At 41.7% G+C, this 20,914-nt stretch overlaps 1 protein-coding gene across 2 annotated transcripts in view; it reads left to right on the top strand.

The window, feature by feature from the left end:
* The window catches only part of MRTFB (myocardin related transcription factor B), a 224,856-nt gene extending 218,505 nt beyond the window's left edge, over window positions 1–6,351 (top strand). For both annotated transcript variants that reach the window (XM_038763518.1, XM_038763519.1), the window contains one exon: window positions 368–6,351. In XM_038763518.1, the coding sequence (XP_038619446.1) occupies window positions 368–900 (533 nt within the window). In that variant the 3' untranslated portion in view covers window positions 901–6,351. The remainder of the gene's footprint in view (window positions 1–367) is intronic.
* The last annotated feature ends 14,563 nt before the right edge of the window (window positions 6,352–20,914 follow it).

Consider the following 20,914-nt stretch of genomic DNA (forward strand, 5'->3'; position numbering starts at 1 on the left):
CACCACTTCCTACTGGAACAGAATTGCTTTGAACTGCCTAAATGCTCAATGAACAGAAAAGTGGAAAAAGTACAGAGTACGCACTTATGCCCACCCCTTAAACTGAACTGATCCATCAGTCTGACCATGTTACAGAGCTGCCCTTAACTAGCGGGGAGCCTATTACTGTTTGAAACCAGAACTCTACGTGGGTGTTTTATGTTTTCCTCCCAATTCTAACTTTCGGGGTCTGAGGCTTTTGGTTCTGCTTTGAAACAAAAGGAACCACCTAAGGGCAAGGCCAGGGCCAAGTCAATACACTGCGCTGAGAGGACTTAAAAATGAAATTGCTAGATGAACTAACATGTTACCTTCTTTATGCTAACAGAAATTTCCTTCCCTATCAAAGAAGAACCCTCTCCCATATCCAAAATGAGACCAGTGACGGCCAATATTACCACAATGCCCGTAAATACAGTGGTTTCTCGACCACCACCCGAAGTCCAGATGGCACCACCCAATTCCTTAGAACAAATGAACAGTTTATCGATCAGCTTAGAGAACCAACTCGAAGCTTTCTTGGACGGAACTTTACCCTCCGCCAGCGAAATTCCTCCACTGACAAGTAGCAGTGAGGACAGAGATTTCTCTCTAATAGAGGATCTCCAGAACGACTTACTCAATCACTCCGGTATGCTGGATCATTCGCACTCGCCAATGGAAACTTCCGAAGCACAGTTTGCCGCAAATAATTCCTGCTTGTCACTCGACCTCCCTGACCCCAATTTAGACAACATGGAATGGTTGGACATCACCATGCCTAACTCCTCGGCGGGGCTCACTCCTCTCAGCTCTGCTACCCCCAGTGTGTTTTCCACCGACTTTCTAGACGCACACGACCTTCAGTTGCACTGGGACTAAACTGCTGTTCCAAAGCCTTTTGAGTTCTGTAGCTATGAGTACACATAAATGACTCTGGGCGGACGGTTTGAGGACTCGGTCCTTAATCGCGTAGTTCTAATGGCAATTGGGGTTTCGTTGCACGATTAGAGAGGTAAAAGCCTTGAAATAATTCTGGAGGAACATCACTGCCTAAAGCAGGGGGCTTCTCTACATTTCTACACAGAGTACAGCAAAAGGCTGTGTGAAAACTAACTTGAAATGAAAAATTAAAAGCAATTGGTAAATGGACCTAAATGATGGACAGTACCACTAGGATAAAGAGTGAAAAGACAGTAGCTGTAGGAATTAGCATCAGGATTCCTTTGTAACATTGAAACCAACTGCCTAACCTCCGTGGTCACTATCTAAGACCCTAAGTTAAAAGGGAGACAGCTCAGTCCAATTTAACCTTCTGTTAAAGCAGAAGCATAAAACTGTTTCGAGCAGGTAAGAGATCACTGCACTTGATTGTTCCTGTAGACAGCCTGAGCCAAAATCAAGATGCATTAGGTGGGGAAAAAGGCAACTGAGAGCACTGGCTGGTTCAGTGAAATTTCCCCAGTGACTGAAACCTTTGATTTGTTCCATTTGGAATCCTGCCTTTGAATTGTTCTATATTGTGGTTTTGTTTTGTATCATCTTTTTTTTTTTTTAAGTCCTGCATTGGATTTTTAAAATTAAATCATGGAGGGGAGATCCTTGATTGCATCCAGAGGATTTTGGAAAATGCAGTCAACCAGCAACCCACATTATATGAAGTCCAGGTATATTGAGAACACTGAAACTTCTATAGCAACATTCTGGGCTTTTTAGTTTGGTTTCAGTATGTATATCTGCTAGTTATTTGTACACTACTTGACATTGTACACATTTTTAGGAGTGGGGAGGTATTCAGGAATCCCACTGGTTTGGATGCTTTGAATATTCACCAAGTAAGCATCCAAATTTAGTTCCCTTTTAAAAGAACTATAACAAGCTTCAGGTAAGCGAATCCATCTAGGAGTCCAGAACACCCTATAGCATGAAATATTTTCTAACCCAGTCAGTTGAAAATAGAAAACACAGGGATAGTGTCCCCGGCCTCTAGCAACATTCCCATAAATAATGACTGTGTTGTAAGGGCCACCTCTTTTTCTGTTTCTCTGAGTTGTTTGTTGAGACTAACATCCTCTTCCAGCTTCGCACCTTTATTAGCTAGCATCCTTAAAAAGATCTCTAGCTATATTTTCAAGAAGTATTTAGAAACAACAAAATCTTAGATATAAAAAATTGGGGATTCATATGAGTATGTTTTTTCCTCCACCAAGGAAAAAAAGTTTTGATCACCTTTATGCTGGATAGTTTTGAATAATGTTTCGATGTAATTATTGTTCATTGCAGGATTTCAGTATTCTAACTTTTTTATTATTTTGAACTCATTCATTTTTGTAAATAGGAGGAATTGCCGTCTATCAACATTCTGGGTTTCTGTCGGGTATAACAATTAAGTTACCCTCTCTCATTCTTCAGAATTAAAGATACATCTATGACCAGAGAAACCCACGGGCTGCATTCCTTCTTTTTGTAATTCAGAGTTTTTCCATAAAGACAGCGAGGGAATCAGCCAAGTTCATTATTCTGAAGGAATTTATAAATCACTTCTATAGCTATATTCTTGAAAGTCAATCCCTTTCAGGAATTTTTTTTCTTTTAGTTCTGCCTAATATTTGCTCCAGTTAGGGTAAATTCTGTTGTGCTTCTTTTTGAGAGGAAAGACTGCTCCTTTATCTTTGTAAAGTGACTACTGTTGCTATGGCTTTTCCATCAGGCTTTTTTTTGTTGTTACCGTGCATCTCAAGCCACATTTACAATGCAGAGCATAAACTATAGGTAGAAATATTTCAATTCATCAGCTTAATAACCAAAATTACCACGCCTGTACTAACGTATATTTGCATACACAATCTATTTTTGTAAACCCAGATTTTGTGAGCAGCCAGATCATGGGAGATGCTGTGTCTGCCCTTAAGAGTTTATTGCTCTGTAAGACACTAATTAGGGTTTTAAAAAGTGCTGGTGTTGTGACTGTACACCAAAACGTCATAACATGGGAAAATTGATCTTTTTAAAAACCTACCCACTTCCGGTAAAGAATTGGCAAGACATCCCACCTCCAAATAGTTTGATGTTATCCCCTAAACTAAGTTAATTATGGGTAGGGAACATGTCTGCTGATTCTGTTGTGTTGTACTCTTTCAAGTGCTTCGGACAGTGCTCTGCACATGGTAAGCTATCAGATACCATTCATTAATTGATCTTACCCTCCCTATTGTGCTTCAACCTTCTTATAACTTAAAATGTGCCCCTTTGGGTATCGTAATTTAATAATCATCTGCCTTTAACTGTACAAGTAATCCCCCCATCTGTCATTCCCCTTGGCCACCTACCTTTTTGGTTTTCGTGGTAAGATACGCACATGAAATCATTATTGCTCTGTAGGATACTTTGGTTTTGAATGGTATCATTGCATTACAAACAAGTAGCATATAATGATAGACCAAAGATGATGCTGCATAGCAAACAAAATGGCCCCTCAACCTATTTCAGCATATGTAATTGAGTATGCAAGGGAGGGAGCTGGTAGTTTACTAAAGTGATTTTTTTTTAAGCTCAGATTCAGCCACAACATAAAGCAACAGGTCAAGACTGAACCCATCAATTTTCAGCAAGCACATAGAGTTTAGTAGTGCTCCTATGATACCTTGCTGCAGAAATAGTATTCACTGCCAAGGAAATGGTAACCAATCCATAGGAATTTATATTCTTTTAGGACTCTGTTCCAACCCTTCCTTCCATCTCTCCCCAGTACTCATGGAATCTGTCAGTATCGAACTTTGCTTTCTGTTTCAAGGATCAGGAGTGTGGGGAGAGAAAGGGCCATAGTAAAGCTCTTATAAAGATAATTTCTACTATAGGAGAAGATGATCACCTTATGCATTTCAGAAAAAGCATCCATTGGACAGACTTTTGTGTTTAAAATGGTTTACTTTAGAATGTTTTTCCTGAAATGTACAATCTACTGTATAGTTCTTGCCGTTCGTACATATATATGTGTCTGTGTGTGTATGTATAAAATATATATTTACACATACATGCACCCACCCACTCCAGTTTTGTGGAAAGATTCTTGCTTGGATAATATTTGTGTGTGTTTTATATGCATATTTTTGTAACACTGAAGACAGTACTCAAATCTTTGAAATTTCTAAAAATAAGGAGTTCTGTAATGGTCATCACCCAACTGGAAGATTCTCTCTCAGTGTACCTGAGCAAAGTCGCAAATGATACACTGGTATCTAGTTGACCGTGCTGCCTGAAGAAGGCAAAGATAATATTTTGGCAGAATTGGGTAGTTAGTTGACACCCCAGTTTGTCAGAATAAAGACCACTAAACAGAAGTCTGGATTTTTTTTACCAAAGCAAACTCAGAAAAAAATGTTTTTGGTTCTTTTGAGCTCATATTTTGAGATAGTTTCAAGTGTATATTCATACTGTTTTTCTGATGGGTATGAACATATCTTACAAATTTATACAGCTCTTGAGAGGAATGGATTGCTAGCATTTTCCGAAAAAGCAGATACATCAATGTTGAGGAAGAGTTTTTCACTCAGTGTTCAACATTCTTGGATTGAATATTTTGAATCCAAAGCTCAGAGTTCAAGAAAATAAGCAATAGATGAAGGTTTTGTTTTGGAATTTGCCTGTAGAGGGAAAAAAATCAGTGCTATATATCGCTAACTGAATGGAATATCTAACACAAATACTAATAGTATTTAAGTACTTATGTGCAAAGCACTATGCTAAGCACAGGGAGAAAATGCACAGGTGGGAATTAAACATGGTCCCCATCCCTCATGGGGCTCACAATCTACAAAGCTGTTGTCCTGTTCTGGAGGCCACAGGAGCAGAGTCAATACAATTGGAGAATACTTTTAAACTGGAAGGGGCATGATGTCTTTTAAAATGCAGACAGGCTTAATGTTGCATGAACACTTTGCTGGCATCCTTACTGCATTACAACTAAAGTGACTTCAATTAAAACTGGAAGAGAATTAGGATATCACTTCACCCAGTTATGGTCAAAACCTTAAATCCTGAAATATCCTTCAATTGTTATTTTATTGTTAAGTTTTAAATATTTGCAGTCTACCTTTACTAAACGTTTTACCGTAAGTTGCATGTTAAGACAGTTTCATGCATTTTCCAAGTCACCCTACTCTGTCAAGCAGGACTAATAAGTTGTAAATAATGAACACAGTTTTGACAGGAGGATCTCCAACTGAATCCTTACAGTTGAGGGCTGTAATTCAAAAGCTGCACATGTTTACAAAACAGCTTTGTTACTTTCCCTGCTCTGTTATATCGTTAAATATCTTGCTGGTGTGACTTGAAGTTCAACAACAGAAAGAAAAAACCTTGTTGTACCAGTGTGCTGAAAAAAGAAAATATTTTTGGATGTGTAAAACGGCTGTATTATGTCTAACAGAGCTTCATGCCAACTGCTTTGAAAACAAGGCTTTAACAAAGTTTATACAAACACCTGAAAATATACCAAGTACCTCTTTATATTATGCTGTAAGAAAATTTACTCTTGGTGGGAGGGAAGAGGAAAGGGGTAAAGTATCAGATAATCAAAGGGTTTTTGACCTCAAGTAAACAATAGTGATGCAAAAACTTGCATAAAAAGGAACCAAAGGCATTGCCAAGTATATTGCCAAAAGGAGGCACTTTTTTTTTTTCCAATTTGAGAAACCCAATCTCAAAGTCAGTCAATCCCCCAAATGGTATAAACCTTTCAGAGTTACCATTTTCATCAAGATGTAGATATTTCTCAGTTGTTTTTGTTGTATAATAATGGATTTTGTTTTGTTGGTTGAAAAACTGTAATTAATAGTAACATCAAACTTCTGCTTTCCAAATGGAAGGGGTTTTTTTGTTTTTTTTGCTTGCAGTAGAAATGCTTAACGTGATAATAGGTGTTTCTCTTCTTCTTTTCATAGTCACATCATGTCTTAGCATCTCACTTTATGGAAAAAGAAGACAGACCCTAGTCTCTAGAGAGAGAGAGCCCTGTTCATTTAAAGCACTAGTTTATTAAACAAAAAATTATGGCAGTCAGGGGGCCTATTATTGCCTTTCTATTAAAAAAGATGCCTTTGTATTTGCTGTTTGCACCCCTGAAATCAATTCCATATCATGTCTGAATGCCATACATTTTGCACATTGTACTGTATATATGTAATGCATACTGTATTTTTATATGTGTAGCACATTTATCATCAAATATTTTGTACATAGTGGCAATATTGTAGCTAATGAGGAAATGTTTGATATCTCAGCATTTTTGCATTTTTGTGTCTCAAATAAAAAAAACATTTTGATGTACTGTAATTGTTTGTTAACCACATACCTAACTGATGTTCCAGTGATATAGTCATTGCAGCTATTCCACAGAAACATATCCATTACTACTTCAGCCAAGCACTTAAAAACGCTGCAGCTGGCTCTGCCCCTTCTCCTTTGAAAATGGGAGGCTTCACAGATCACTTCCCTGGCAATTTGGGGTTTCCTTCACGGGTTGTTGGCATGTACTCATCTCCCAGAGCTGAATTTACATGCGTTTCAAAATAGGGAGGGAATCAAGCGCATATCGAGTCAGATACATGAGGCGGACACCCCTGGTTAATTTCTGGTAAGGCGGCCCAAACGATAATGGTATTTGTTAAACGCTTACTATGTACCAAGCATTGTTCTAAGCACTGAGTAGATGATCAGGTTGTCCCTTGTGGAAATCACAGTCTTAATCCCCATGTTACAGATGAGGTAGCTGAGGCACAGTGGCTTGCCCTAGTTCACACAGCAGACAAGTGGGAGAGCCAGGATTAGAACCCATGACCTTCTGACTCCCAGGCACATGCTCTATCCACTAGGCAAATGTTACCATTCCCCTTATCCCATTAATAAGCATCAGTCAAGGAATAAGAGAAAACTCAGGCTGGAGTTCTGGGGCTCGGTAGTTGCCCATTTCCCCCTGAATGAAGCCAGGCCACAACATCTCCTTTTTCCTCCTTCTGCAGGCTATTGATGGGTGAGTGGACACTGAAAAGTGAAAGAGATCGTGGGAGAAAGTGGAGTGGTGGTTAAAGATGAGTGGTGGAAGGGAGAAGTGAGTACAAGAGGGTGGGGTTAGAACATAACATTCGGGGAATTATACCTGATCAGTCGTCTCGCTTGACATTGATCTATCATTGGTATTTACTGAGGGGGAGAGTACGAAAAAATTAGCAAAAACACATTCCCTGCCCATACATTTGATGACAGGATCTTTGGAATCCATGAAGACCCAACCCCTTACGATCATCTGACCAGTTTTGTTTTTTGTTTGTTTTGTTGTTTTTTTTTCAAATTTTACAATTGTTCACTAATCCTGAGGGCCTATCTGTATTTTCATATTTTCCCTGCTGCTCTGAGAACACTCTCTGTGTTATGCTAAAAGTGAAATTATCCCCCTGCAAAACTCAAACTGCTTAGGACAGCCAAGCCTTCCCATTCCACTGGTGCCACTCAGGCTTGCAGGGAGGTGCCAAAGGATGTTACTGTAAAGCAGACAAACCCCCATAACAATGTCACCTCAGGCCCCGTGCCAATGTAGAGGCAGCTTTGGCTGAAGCTGAGAGATTGCAGAGAGAATTAGCAAAGCTAGAAGGGGCCAGGTCACTGACTTTTTTCTTGAATCTGTCCGGTAGTATGTCCTTTAGAACAATAGCAACTAAGCAAGTGGTTACAAAACAACCAGGGTTGTGGCATGTGGGAAACGATGAAATTGAAAAAAGGGCTTTGAGAGATGAGAACTTTGCTTCAACGAGAAATGAACAACTCCTGTAGCAGGAATCTAGTCTAAATGTGATGACGTTTAGGAAGAAAGAGAGAACCAGATTGCCCCCTCTACAACATTGCAAGTGACAAACTCCATGGCAGCAGCTCAAAAAAGTACTCCTCAAAGCATTATAGGATAGTGACCACGGACAGAAGTGACCAATGTACTAAAGGCCTACACAAAAGACAATCGAATGGTAACCTCCTCAGCACCTAGTAGATAATAGATATAGATTTTGGTTGAATTGTTTCCCATTTTTGTTTTATTCCAATAGTATAAATACCGAGAGGACTGTTAATCCAAAAGCCAAAGGAAATTTTAAATCAGCATGTAGTCTAACTTTTCCACCCATCTCAGTGTCTGTGACTAGAGACCACTAGTTCTCATTCAGTCCTTAACGGCCTCAAATGTCTCAGCGTGGAATTTTAAATCATCCTCAATTGGTTCTCGTAGGCCCCTGCAACCCGGGGCTTTATTACTGCTCCTACGTCAAACTCTCACGCGGTCTACATTTCTAGCCCATCCAAAGAACTTTCCCTATTATGATCCAGCCAGTTCTGTATGTGCTCCTTGATGGAATAAAACACTTTAAATCAAACAAGCTGTGAAGATGACATTGTAATTTATGAACAGCAGAAGCACATGATCCGAGTGCAGTTGGGGTAATTTGGTTGGGGAGTGGAGGAACCACGTTCTGCTACGGAATCTGAATAAAACAGGGGGAACTACTTGCCCACTTTTCCATATTGCTTTGTAGAAGCGGGGTGGCTGTGAGCAAATTTGAATTTAAAAATCAGTGCCCGTAAGAAAGAATAAAAGAAGATTTATGTCTGAAACAGGAAAAGGAGTTATTATGAAAAAGAAGCTTCTCTGTCAAAGTCAGAAGGGCAGTGGCTGAGGCATGAGACCGCTTAAATCAGGCCTCTGGCCTCTGAATGTTCTCTACTGTGGATCTCAGAAGGGACTTGGCCAAGCTTTTACGTCTCACCTGAGGGTACAGTACTAAGCGCTTAGTACAGTGCTCTGCACTCAGTAAGCGCTCAATAAATACGGTTGAATGAATGAATGAGGGTGCCATTTTCCCAGCAGAAAAGTTAAACCGTGGTGCTGCCTCTTTGCAACCTGGATTGAAATGAAAATACCCTTTCCTGGCGAGCAAGGGCAAAGTTTCCCCAAGTACAGTGGAAAAAAGTTTCCATGAATTCCCTCCCATCTTCTATAAGTAAAAATGTGTTTTATTTACATTATAAAACTTCTGGGCAGGCATTAAGGTTAATGAATGATAGCGAGAAATGCTCAAACCCAATACCATATCCATTTCAAGACTTAATAGGCAGTATATAACTTTAGCTGCCCATTCTATTATTAAATCTACATACAGGCTACATCAAGGCAAAAAACAGCCAATTATTTCTTCATTAGAAACACCTTTAAAAATATTAAAAATAAACAAAAGCCCTTCAGTTTAGGGAAAAACCACCATATGTAACATGGTTCATTCATCCCAAAATGCAAATGCAAATCTCACTTCTTGGCCAGACTAGACTCTCGGCTCTGTTTCAGATGGAGAAGCCCCTGCTTCATAGCCCAGTGGCCCAAACACATTGCTAAAAAGAATTTACAGTAGTGTTCCTGGGCAGTAAGATAATGATTATCCTCGGGCTAACTTAAAATCCAGACTATTCAGATTCTATCACTCTCACGATCAGAATAGAAATCGAAACTGGTTAACAACAGACATTTGGATTTCAGTCTAAATATACCGGTGATGGATAGCTTCAGGAAACCAAAATATTTCCAATAACAAATGCAAATACACTCGTTGCCTCCTGCTATTCAGGTCAGAATTGGGTCAGATGAATGTGAAACAAAGTTTGTCTGGAAATGAAGCTGGTCATGAAAGGGTCACCTACTGAGTGTAGTGTAATAATAATAATAATAATAATGGCATTTATTAAGCACTTACTATGTGCAAAGCACTGTTCTAAGCGCTGGGGAGGTTACAAGGTGATCAGGTTGTCCCTCGGGGGGCTCAGTCTTAATCCCCATTTTACAGATGAGGTAACTGAGGCACAGAGAAGTTAAGTGACTTGTCCAAAGTCACGCAGCTGACAATTGGTGGAGCCGGGGTTTGAAACCATGACCTGTGACTCCAAAGCCTGGGCTCTTTCCACTGAGCCACGCTGCTTCTCCAGAGTAGTAGTAGTGTACTCTACTAGGCACCTTGGAGGTTTTAAGTTTGCTGTGGGTTTGGAATGCATCTAACTTTCTTTTATATCTCCCAAGTAGGGAGACCAACTTAAAACTATCAAATATGTAGTTATACAGAAGTCATGGGGATGGACATAAATAAAAATGTGCATAAATGGAAGCGGTGACAGAAGGGTTGATGGGAATCAGGCTACCAAAAATTCATCAGGGAGGGTAGGCTTTTAGGAGGGCCTTGAAAGAGGGGAAGGCAAAGGCCTAGAAGAAGTGAGTTTCAGTCCTGGGGATAATGTGAACAGAAAGGCAGAGGTGGGCAAGATAAGAATGGGATAGTCCCAGGAAATGGGCCTGAGAGGAGTGAAGAATGAGCAAGAGAGTAGGGAGAAAGGGGAGCCAACAAGTTGGGCAGAGAGAGTCAAAGCCAACAATAAAGAGTCTACTCGAAGTGCAGAGGAATGGGCAACCATTGGTGGATTTTGAGGCGAGGAAATGTGCATGAGAAACGTTTCAGAAAGACAATCCAGGCAGCAGCATGGACTAAGAGGCTGGAAGCAGGGAGACCAATCAATCAATCAATCATATTTATTGAGCGCTTACTATGTGCAGAGCACTGTACTAAGCTCTTGGGAAGTACAAATTGGCAACATATAGAGACAGTCCCTACACAACATTGGGAGCCCAATGAGGAGACAGCTAAAAGAGTCCAAATGTCATATGAAAACTGTTTGAACCAGGGTAGTAGCCAATGGGTGGAGAGGAAAGGACTGATCCATGAAATGTAGGAGAGAAAAACAGGCATAGATAAATTGGATGAGAGAGGAAAATGACAGGGAGGAAACAGAAAGATATCCAGGTTGCGTGCTTTGGTCACTGGGAGATAGTGGTGCTATCAAGGAGACAGAGAACTTGAGAGAAGAGGAAGGTTTTTGAAGAAAGATAAATTCACTTTTAGAAATGTTGAGTTTGACACTGAGCCCCATGTGAACTGTGCAGTAGGACCTGATTAACTCATATCTACCCAGGGCTTAACACATAGTATGTGCTTAATAATAATAATAATGATGATAAGTAGGCCATCCACGTAGCAATGTCCTGGAAGTGGCATGGTGTAGTGGATACAGCACAGGCCTTGGAGTCATGAGTTCTAATACCAGCTCCACAACTTGTCTGCTGTGTGGCCTTGGGCAAGTCACTTCACTTCTCTGGGCCTCAGTTACCCCATCTGTAAATGGGGACTAAGACTGTGAGCCTCAAGAGGGACAGGGACTGTGTCCAACCCAATTTGCTTGTATCCACCCCAGCGCTTAGCACAGAGTAAGTGCTTAATACCACAATTATTAGTATAAGTAGAGAAGGATAATAGCCGTTTTTAACACAGTTTTTGCTACATACTAAGTGTTCAGACACAATACAGCCAGATGAGACATGGTCCTTAACTCACATAGAACTCAGTGCCCCAAAGGGAAGAGAATATCTATTTAATCCCCATTTTAGAGAGGAGGAAACTGAGGCACAAGGAAGTGACTTGGCCATTATCACAGGATGCAAGTGGCAGAGCCAGGATTAGCACCTTGGGGTAACTCCCAAGCCCTGCTCTTTCCATAAAGCCACGCTGCAGAGCAAAAGAGAGTTAGGTCTGTGAGTCACCTGCGTAGAGACGATAGCTGAAGTCACATGAATGGATGAGTTTTCTAAGAAAGCAGATGCAGAGGATGAACAGCAAAGGGCCCAGTGCAGAGCCTCTCTGGACACCCACGGTAAAGGGGTGAGAGGTGGAAGAGGAGTCGACAAAGGAAACGGAGAGGGAGTACTTGGAGTCAGGAGGAGGACCAGGAGAGACTAGCATACTATTTGGGTATTAACTCTGCTGAACTCAGTGTCGGGTTAATCAGAGGCAGAGCAACAGAAGGGTGGAAACAGAAAATTTTGTATCAAGGCACCTGTAACCCTCTGCTTTTGGTCCCTCTCCTCGCTGGTGTTCTTCAGTGCCATTCAGCTCAGCCAGGTTTGAAAGAATGTGGCTTGGAAGAGCAAGAAGTGCCACTTTTCCTCAAACATACAGGGCTCCACTTTATGTTACCCAAACAGGATCTTTCAGGACATGGGGAAAAAGCAGATGTTCTGCCTATCCTCACTTAAAGCTAGTCACTTAAAGCTTGCCACTTAGATCACCTTAAATAAGCCAGGTAATTTTTCTGGGCCTCAATTTCCTCCTCTGTAAAACGATTCATTCAATTGTATTTATTGAGCACTTACTGTGTGCAGAGCACTGTACTAAGCACTTGGAAAAGGACGATTCAACAATAAAAAGACCCATTTCCTGCCCACAACGAGCTTACAGTCTAGAAGACTCACCCCACCAGAGATTCCTGTCCCCAGAGCAATGATCCTCTTTCTCCTTTCCCTTTACCCTTCTGGCCTGGCTGTCCATACCACCACGGACCAGCTAAAACTGAGCCAGGGAAGGGAAAGGAAGCCATCAAGGACGGGGTTGTAGCAGCACTGAAACTTGCCCCTTTTTTATCTGGCTGCCTCTGGTGGATGCTCCAGTGGTCGTACTGTCATCCTGGGAAACTGTGGATATTAATATTTCTTCAGTCTTTTTTTTTAAAAAAATTGTTCCTTAAGCTACCTATCTATACTCCAACTAAATGCTTAATAAGCACAATTAAGTGTCTATTTAAATGGTAGAAACTAAATCTAGGACAGTTTTCTCATACACGTTCAGTTTAATCGTGACCCTGTTCCTTTTTATATTAACCTCAATTGTGAGCTAAGTGCAGTGTTGCGCTCTAGGAAAGCGGCCTCAAAGACCCAGCTGTCTGTTGACAAGGCAGGAGAGAAAAATAAAAGTGCAGTACTGTAGACTGTATTTTGCCTCGTATCATTCATTCATATTTATTGAGCGCTTACTGTGTGCAGAGCACTGTACTAAGCGCTTGGGAAGTACATAATGGCAACATATAGAGATGGTCCCTACCCAACAATCATAAAATAATAATAATTGTACCATTTGCTAAGTGCCAAGCACTGCACTAAGGACTAAGATACAGGTCAGACACAGTCCCTGTCCCACATAGGGTTCACAGTCTAAAGGTGAGGGAGAACAGACGTTTTGTCTTCTAGACTGTAAGTCATTGTGGGCAGGGAATGGGTCTGTTTATTGTTGAATCGTCCTTTTCCAAGTGCTTAGTACAGTGCTGTGCACACAGTAAGTGCTCAATAAATGCAAATGAATGGTTTTACAGATGAGGAAATTGAGGCCCAGAAAAATTACCTGGTTTATTTAAGGTGATCTAAGTGGCAAATGGTAGAGTGGGGATTAGAAGACAGGTCCTCTTGATTTCCAGGCTCATGCTCTTTCCACTAGACCGTGCTGCTTCTCTAATGGCCAAAAACTGCCTTCAGCTGAATTAAGCTAAGACTTGTATTAGAAGAGTTACCAACTCTGTCTATTAGAGAATCTCTTGCACAGTTTATGAAAATGCAGTACTGCACCTCATGTCCTCCCCCTTCCACCGCTTGGAGTGAACACTTATCTTGCATTTAAGAGGGAAAAAGAAATGTTCTACTACTTACAAACCATGTACTTGAATTATTTTTGTAATACTGATAATGCTTTGTGCAGTCATCTACACTCTGTAACCTGGAATCTCTGTGCCCAGTGGCACACATTACAAGGAGGCCGGAATGAAGGAGAATGGGTGTGATCTAAGGTCTCAGTACAGAATCCCACAACAGCAGTGGACACCACTGGACCCTAATTTGATATGCCATCAATAAATAAAATACTCAAATTGGCTATAGTAAGGGTTGCTCACGAGCATATAGCACTTCTGAATATATCAGCTCATTATTTAACATGCTTATACATCCACTTTTCCCTCTTTCCTTGTGTAAATTATTTTGTGTCTGTCTCCTCTGCTAGACTGTATATCCCCTTGAGAGCAGGGACCACATTTTCCACCTCTATAGTACTCTCCCAAATGCTTAGAACAATGTCCAGTGCTCAAGAAATGCTACTGATTCCCTGGGGAGATCTTTTTCACTGTGTGATAAATTCAAAAGAAAAGCAAAAAAACAAAGAAAAGAAACGTAAAAATAGCAAAAACGTACACAAGTTGTCCTCTGCACAACTACATAGAGGACCCTAGTCCATTCCTCACTCTGCTTCCTGAATCATTTTTCTATAAAACCATCCAGTCCAGATCTTTCCATTCCTCTAAAGCCTCCAGTGGTTGTCCATCTACCTCTGCATTAAACAGAAACTCTTTATCATCGGCTCTAAGGCATTCCCTCCTACCTTACCTCTCAGATTTCCTACTACAAACTCCACACACTCTGCTCCTCTCATGCCTACCTCTCTTTACCTCAATCACATCTTTCCTGCCTCTGACCCCTTGCCCACCTCCTACCTCGGGCCTGGAACTCCCTCCCCTTTCACATACAACAGTCCACTACTCTCTCCACCTTCGAACTCTTCCTAAAAAATTCACATCTCCTCCAAAAGGCCTTTCCTCATTTCCCCTATTCACCCTCTCCTCACTGTGGGCTATGCAGTTGGATGTGTATCCATCCCTTAGACTCTTCGAAACTCTCTCCAGCCCTACAGCACTTATGTAAATATCCTTACACTCTATTTCCTCTCTATAATTTATTACAATGTCAATGTCATTTTCTCATTTTATAGACTATAAGCTCCTTGTGGCCAAGGTGTGGGCTAGTGGAAAGAGCTCGGGCCTAGTAGTGAGAGGACCTGGGTTCTAATCCCAGGTATGCCACGGACCTGCTATGTGACCAAGGGCAAGTCAATTGACTTTCTGTGCCTCAGTTCCCTTATCTGCAAAATGGGGGTTCAATACTTGTTCTCCCTCCTACTTAGACTGTGAGCCCCATGTGGGACTTAATTATCTTGTATCTATCCCAGAACTTAGAACAGTACATGGCACATAGTAAGAGCTTAAATATCACAATTATTATTATTAGGGATCACATCTACTATATTACACTTTCCCAAGTGCTTAGTATAGTGCTCTGCACACAGTAGGTACCCAATAAAGGCCACTGATAGATTTAAACGTGACAGAAAAGTCAGTCACCTTTTTCCACTCACATATTTGCCTTTCAGTTTTAATTCCCAGGGTCCACAGCCCCATTTTACCTTTGCTGATAATCTGATGGTTTTGTTTTAAACAAATCGCTACTAGCATATTTCCTGACTGTTTAATTCAGAAACTGTTTCACAAAACCAACTTCTTCCCTAATGTCACAACTGTAAATTTTCCAAGGCATTTCTTCAGTAAAATAACCGTATTTACTCATATAATTTCCCTACACTTTTGCATATTTTTTTAAACATTAAAACTGGGGTGGGGATATTATGCAGTGGGGCTATTTTGCACCGCATATAATAAAGTCTAGCAATAAGAGGAGGAGGAGGATATTGGGAAGAAAGGAGGGGGAGAAGGACGAGGAAGGTAGGAGGGTATTTGAGACTATATCTTTTACTTCTTTTGCAGTCTCCCAAGTGCTCCATACATTAGGCACTCAATCAATCAATTGCATAAAGCGCTTACTGTGTGAAGAGCAATGTACTAAGCACTTGGAAGAGTACAACACAACAACAGACATTTCCTGCCCCCAACGACCTTACAGTCTAGAGAGGGAGACAGACATTAATAAATTTTGGCTATGTACATAAATGGGGGATGAATAAAGGGAGCAAGTCAGGGTGATGCAGAAGGGAGTGGGAGAAAAGGAAATGAGGGCTTAGGGAAGACCTCTAGGAGATGTGCTTTCAATAAACCTTTGATGGGGGGAGAGTAATTGTCTGTTGGACATGAAGAGGGAGGACATTCCAGGTCGGGGGAGGACACGGATGAGAGGTCGACAGTGGTACAGTGTACCTCGAGATCGAGTTGCAATGAGTATGTTGGCATTAGAGGAGTGAAGTGTCTGAACTGGGTTGTAGTAGGAGAGTAGTGAGATGAGGTGGGAGAGGGAAAGGCGTTTGAGTGCTTTAAAGCCAATGGTAAGGAGTTCTGTTCGATGCAGAGGTGAATGAGCAACCACTGGAGGTTCTTATCAAGTGGGGAGACATGGACTGAACATTTCTATAGAAACATTATCCGTGCAGCAGAGTCAAGTATGGACAGAGAGAGACAGAAAGCAGGGAGGTCAGCAAGGAGGTTGATACAGTAATCAAGGCTGGATGGATTAAAGTGATTGGATTAACATGATAGCAGTTTGGATGGAGAAAAAAGGGTGGATTTTAGTGATGTTGTGAAGGTTAAACCCATAGCATTTAGTGATAGATTGAATATGTGGGTGGAATGAGAGAGAGGAGTCACAGATAACGCGAAGGTTATGAACTTGTGAGACAGGAAGGATGGTGGTGCTGTTTACAGTAATGAGAAAGTCAGGAGGAGCTCAGGGTGTTGGTGGGAAGATAAGGAGTTTTGGGCATATCAAATTTGAGGTGACGGCAGAACATCCAAGTAGAGGTGTCTTGAAGGCGGTAGGAAATGTGAGGCTGAAGAGAGGGAGAGAGATCAGGCCTGGATGTGGAGATTTGGGAATCATCTGAATACAGGTGGTAGTTGAAGCCATGGGAGTGTATGAGTTCTCCAAGGGAGTGGGTGTAGATGAAGAATAGATAGGGACCCAGAATTGAACCTTGAGGGGCACCCACAATTAGAGGGTGGGAGGCACTCAATGAGTTAACACCCACCTGCTGTGATGTCATGTTTTCACCCTTTTGCTGCTCCTCTTCCTCCTCCTAATCCCCAACCTCACTACCTGGTGCACAGGGTTATCATTCCTTAAAGTTATATGGTGCCAAAAAAAAACCTTTTTCCTCCTCAAAAATCGGGGTAGGACAGTTGTGTGGAGGAGGCAATAGAGTAAAATGAAAAGTTTCCACCCTTTGCATTCCCTTCACCCCAGAGATTTCTTGTCTGAAAGGTCATCTCATCCATCCCCCTGCCTCCAGGAAGACCATCCCACACACTGAGGCTTTTCTGCCTCCATTTCAACACTAACAGGAAATTATCTTACCCCCAATACCTTCCTTCTTCTGTAGTATAAACTAATTGCCTCTTTTTCTGCAGTATATCCACATATGGCCTGATGAACTGCCTAGCTGTAAGTAATAATTCTTCCCTAACTGCAGGCAAAGAAGATTAACTCGCCCCAGTAAACAGTCTTCCAAATACTACCTTCCATCTCTTCAATAAAGCCAATGTAATTAGGTGTGCTAATAGGAAAAGAAATCCAAATCCTAAATTTAGCCTCCCACACAACCTTCTCTCTCAACTTCATTCATTCAATAATAATTATTGAGCAACGTACTATGTGCAGAGCACTGTACTAAGTGTTTCATACCAATCATGTTAACAAGCCACAGAATGGAGCCTGCTCCTTGATAAATTTCCCATGGTTGATGGTCCATTTCTTGCTTTCACTGGTTGACATCACTGACACAATTACTGCTATCCTTTGAGCTTTCATTTTGCATTTACTGGTCTCTGAAAAGTTTTGCTACTTGGGGTTTAAATCTCCAAGAACAGACAACCATCAGAATCTTACCCCGTGGCTGTGTTGGCAATGAGTAAGCATATTTTCTGAAAAGGCTTTTTTGAGCAGAAAAATCGATTTTGGATCATAATGTTCATGGGACAGATGTAACAAGGACAAACCTAAAGTTAGCAGGGGATGCACCAAGCTTATGTGATTATTTATGGATTTTAGGGGTCATCTTCCACTGGCCCTGCCTCAAACCCTAATCTCAGCAATTCCACCAAATTAACAGATTGTATTTTGATCACTCTATGCCTTAGTCCAGGAATGGAAGCTCCTTACCAGTCCCTACCCGCTATTTGTTCTCCAAGTGGATTGAGACTCTCTCTATCCAATAGGGGCCTCAGCAGGAAGGAAATAACTAAATAGAGCCCATTTCCTCTGTTAATGTTGGGAAGCAGGCTGGTCATAGGAAAAAGAGGGTAATTAAGCCACCAGCATCCAGCAGCCAAGCAGAGTCCCAATTAGGAGACACTTTTAAAGTTCAGTTAAGACAAAAATTCCCCTGTGCATCAGGGAACCTAAAATCCCTCTGAGGTCAAATTGGGGCAAAAAGTACAGGTGGGAATTCCCCCTAACATTTGGTAAATGATGAGTTAAATATTGACATACCTATTCTGTGAAATTTTCTCATCTAGCAGAAATGGTATTTGTTGGGCACCTGTATGCAGCATGCTAGACTGGAATAGTTGGATGTATATATTTTGGTATGAGATGGGATCTGTCTCCCCATCTCTCTCTGTCCCTGTCCCCCTTGACTTCAAAACTCTAGTTATCTCCCCATCTCCCTCCTAACATTCCTCTCCAAACTCCTGGAGTTGTCTACTCCTACTGCAACTCTTTCCTCTACCTCTTGCAACTTAATGTCCTCCCGCTTCACTCCCATGAAACTGCCTTTTCAAAGGTCACAAATGATCTCCTTCTTGTCAAATTCAGTGGTGTCTTCTCCATTCTAATCCTCCACTGCCTTAGACACTGTGGACCACCCTCTTCTGGAAACATTATCTAACCTTGGATTCACTGGCACTGTCCTCTCAGCAGACTCTCAGGCTCTTTTATTGGCTCCTCTGCCTCCCGTCCTCTAACTATGGGTGTCCCTCAAGGGTCAGTTCTGGTTCTCCCATTCTTCATAAACACCCACTCCCTTGGAGAACTCACTCACTCCCAAGGCTTCAACTACCAACCTTAAGTGCATATTTGCCAAATCTACCCTCTCTCCTCTGCAGTCTCATATTTCTTGCCTTCAGGACACCTCTACTTCATTGTTTTACTGACATCTCAAACTTAACATGTCCTAAATAGACCTCATCTTTCCACCCAAATCCTGTCCTTCTCATCTCTTTCCCAACACAGTAGACAGTACTAATGCTCCCTTTTTCCCATGCCCATAACCTTGGCATTATCCTCAACTCATCTCTCATTCAACCCACCTATTCAATATGTCATTAAATCCTGAAAGTTTGCTAAAATCCACCCTTTCCTCTACATCCAAACTGCTACTACACTGATCCAAACACTTATACTCTCCTGCCTTGACTACTTCATCAGCTTCCTTGCTGACATCCCTGTCTCCTGGCTTTCAACATCCCAGTCCACACTTCACTCGGCTGTCTGGATCATTTTTCTAAAAATTCATTCAGTTCACATTTCCCCACTCTCAAGAACCTCCAGTGGTTGTTCATCCACTGGAGAAGCAGCGTGGCTCAGTGGAAAAAACCAGGGCTTTGGGGTCAGAGGTCATGAGTTCAAATCCCAGCTCTGCCAATTGTCAGCTGTGTGACTTTGGACAAGTCACAACTTCTCTGGGCCTCAGTTACCTTGTCTGTAAAATGGGGAGGAAGACTGTGAGCCCCATGAGATACAAGCTGATCACCTTGTAACCTCCCCAGTGCTTAGAACAGTGCTGTGCACATTGTAAGCACTTAATAAATGCCATCATTATTATTATTATTATCCACCTACCCAAACAGAAATTCCTTGACATAGGCTTCAATCACCTTGCCCACATCTTATCTCTTTATTTCCTACTACAACCCAGTTTATTCACTTTGCTCATCTAATGCCAACCTACTCACTGTACCTCAGTCTCGTCTGTCTCACCACCGACTCCTCACGCACATCCTGCAACCCTGTCTCCCTTCATATCCAACAGAACACACTTTTCCAATATTCAAAGCCTTATTAAAATCACTTCTCTTCAAAGAGGCTTTCCCCAACTGAGACCTCATTTACCCTACTCCCTCTCTCTTCTGTTTTGCTGTTGCACTTGGATTTCTATCCTTTATTCACCTCACTCAGTCCCAGAGCACTTATGTCCATGTCAATAACTTATTTTAATATGTCTCCCCCTCTAGAATGTAAGCTCTTTGTGGGAAGGGAACATGTCAACAAACACTGTTATATTGTACTCTCCCAAGTGCTTAGTACGGTTCTCTGCACATAGTAAGTGCTCAATAAATATGATTATCTCCCCCTCTGTCTTCCTCCTTCTCTGTCCATCTCCTTCTATCAGCTAGGTTCTTTTGGAAGCACAGACATATTATCCCGTGTTCCTTCCTACCTTGCTCATCTCCCACTACATCCCAGCCCACACATTTTGCTCCTCTAACACCAACTTACTCATTATATCTCACTCATCTCTCACCACCAACCCCTTGCTTATACCCTCTCTCCTGCCTGGAGCTCCCATTTTCCTTTATGTGACAGCCCACCACTCTCCCTCTTCAAAGCCCAACTAAAATCACACCTTCTCCAGGAAGCCTTCCCTGTCTAACCTATCTCCCCACCCTAGTCTCCCGAGTCACCCAATCATTCGGGTTCATACTCCCTTGCACTTTGATAATCACTCCTCCGCTTGAACACTTTTAAATATACCCCTATACTCTGTGTTTCCCCAACTAGATTGTAAGCTCCTTGTGGACAACGATTAGGCACTGTACTTTCCCAAGCCCTTAGTTTCCTGCTCTGCACAAAATAAGCACTCAAAATACCATTGATTTATTGATTGGCCAGTGACCTTAAAAATTAGAGGGGTAGTTCTAAAACTTTTTGCAGGCAACTGGAGAGCACAGGATGGTGTCTACAAGGTGTGCCAGCCCAGGTGAGTGGAGATGCCTCAGCTTCTTCCCCTCCTCTCCTGCCCACCTCCTCCTTCCATTTCAGAGACCCACACCTTCAATCCATTCATTTTGGGCTTTTTTTCCCCCCGTTCATCCCCTTCTCCCCACCCCTCTTCCAAATTATCTTTTGAGTGAGAACCCCTATGGGGCAGTTCCATGATTATGGGCCTCC

Source organism: Tachyglossus aculeatus, chromosome 21 (assembly GCF_015852505.1).
Source record: "Tachyglossus aculeatus isolate mTacAcu1 chromosome 21, mTacAcu1.pri, whole genome shotgun sequence".
Taxonomy (NCBI): domain Eukaryota; kingdom Metazoa; phylum Chordata; class Mammalia; order Monotremata; family Tachyglossidae; genus Tachyglossus; species Tachyglossus aculeatus.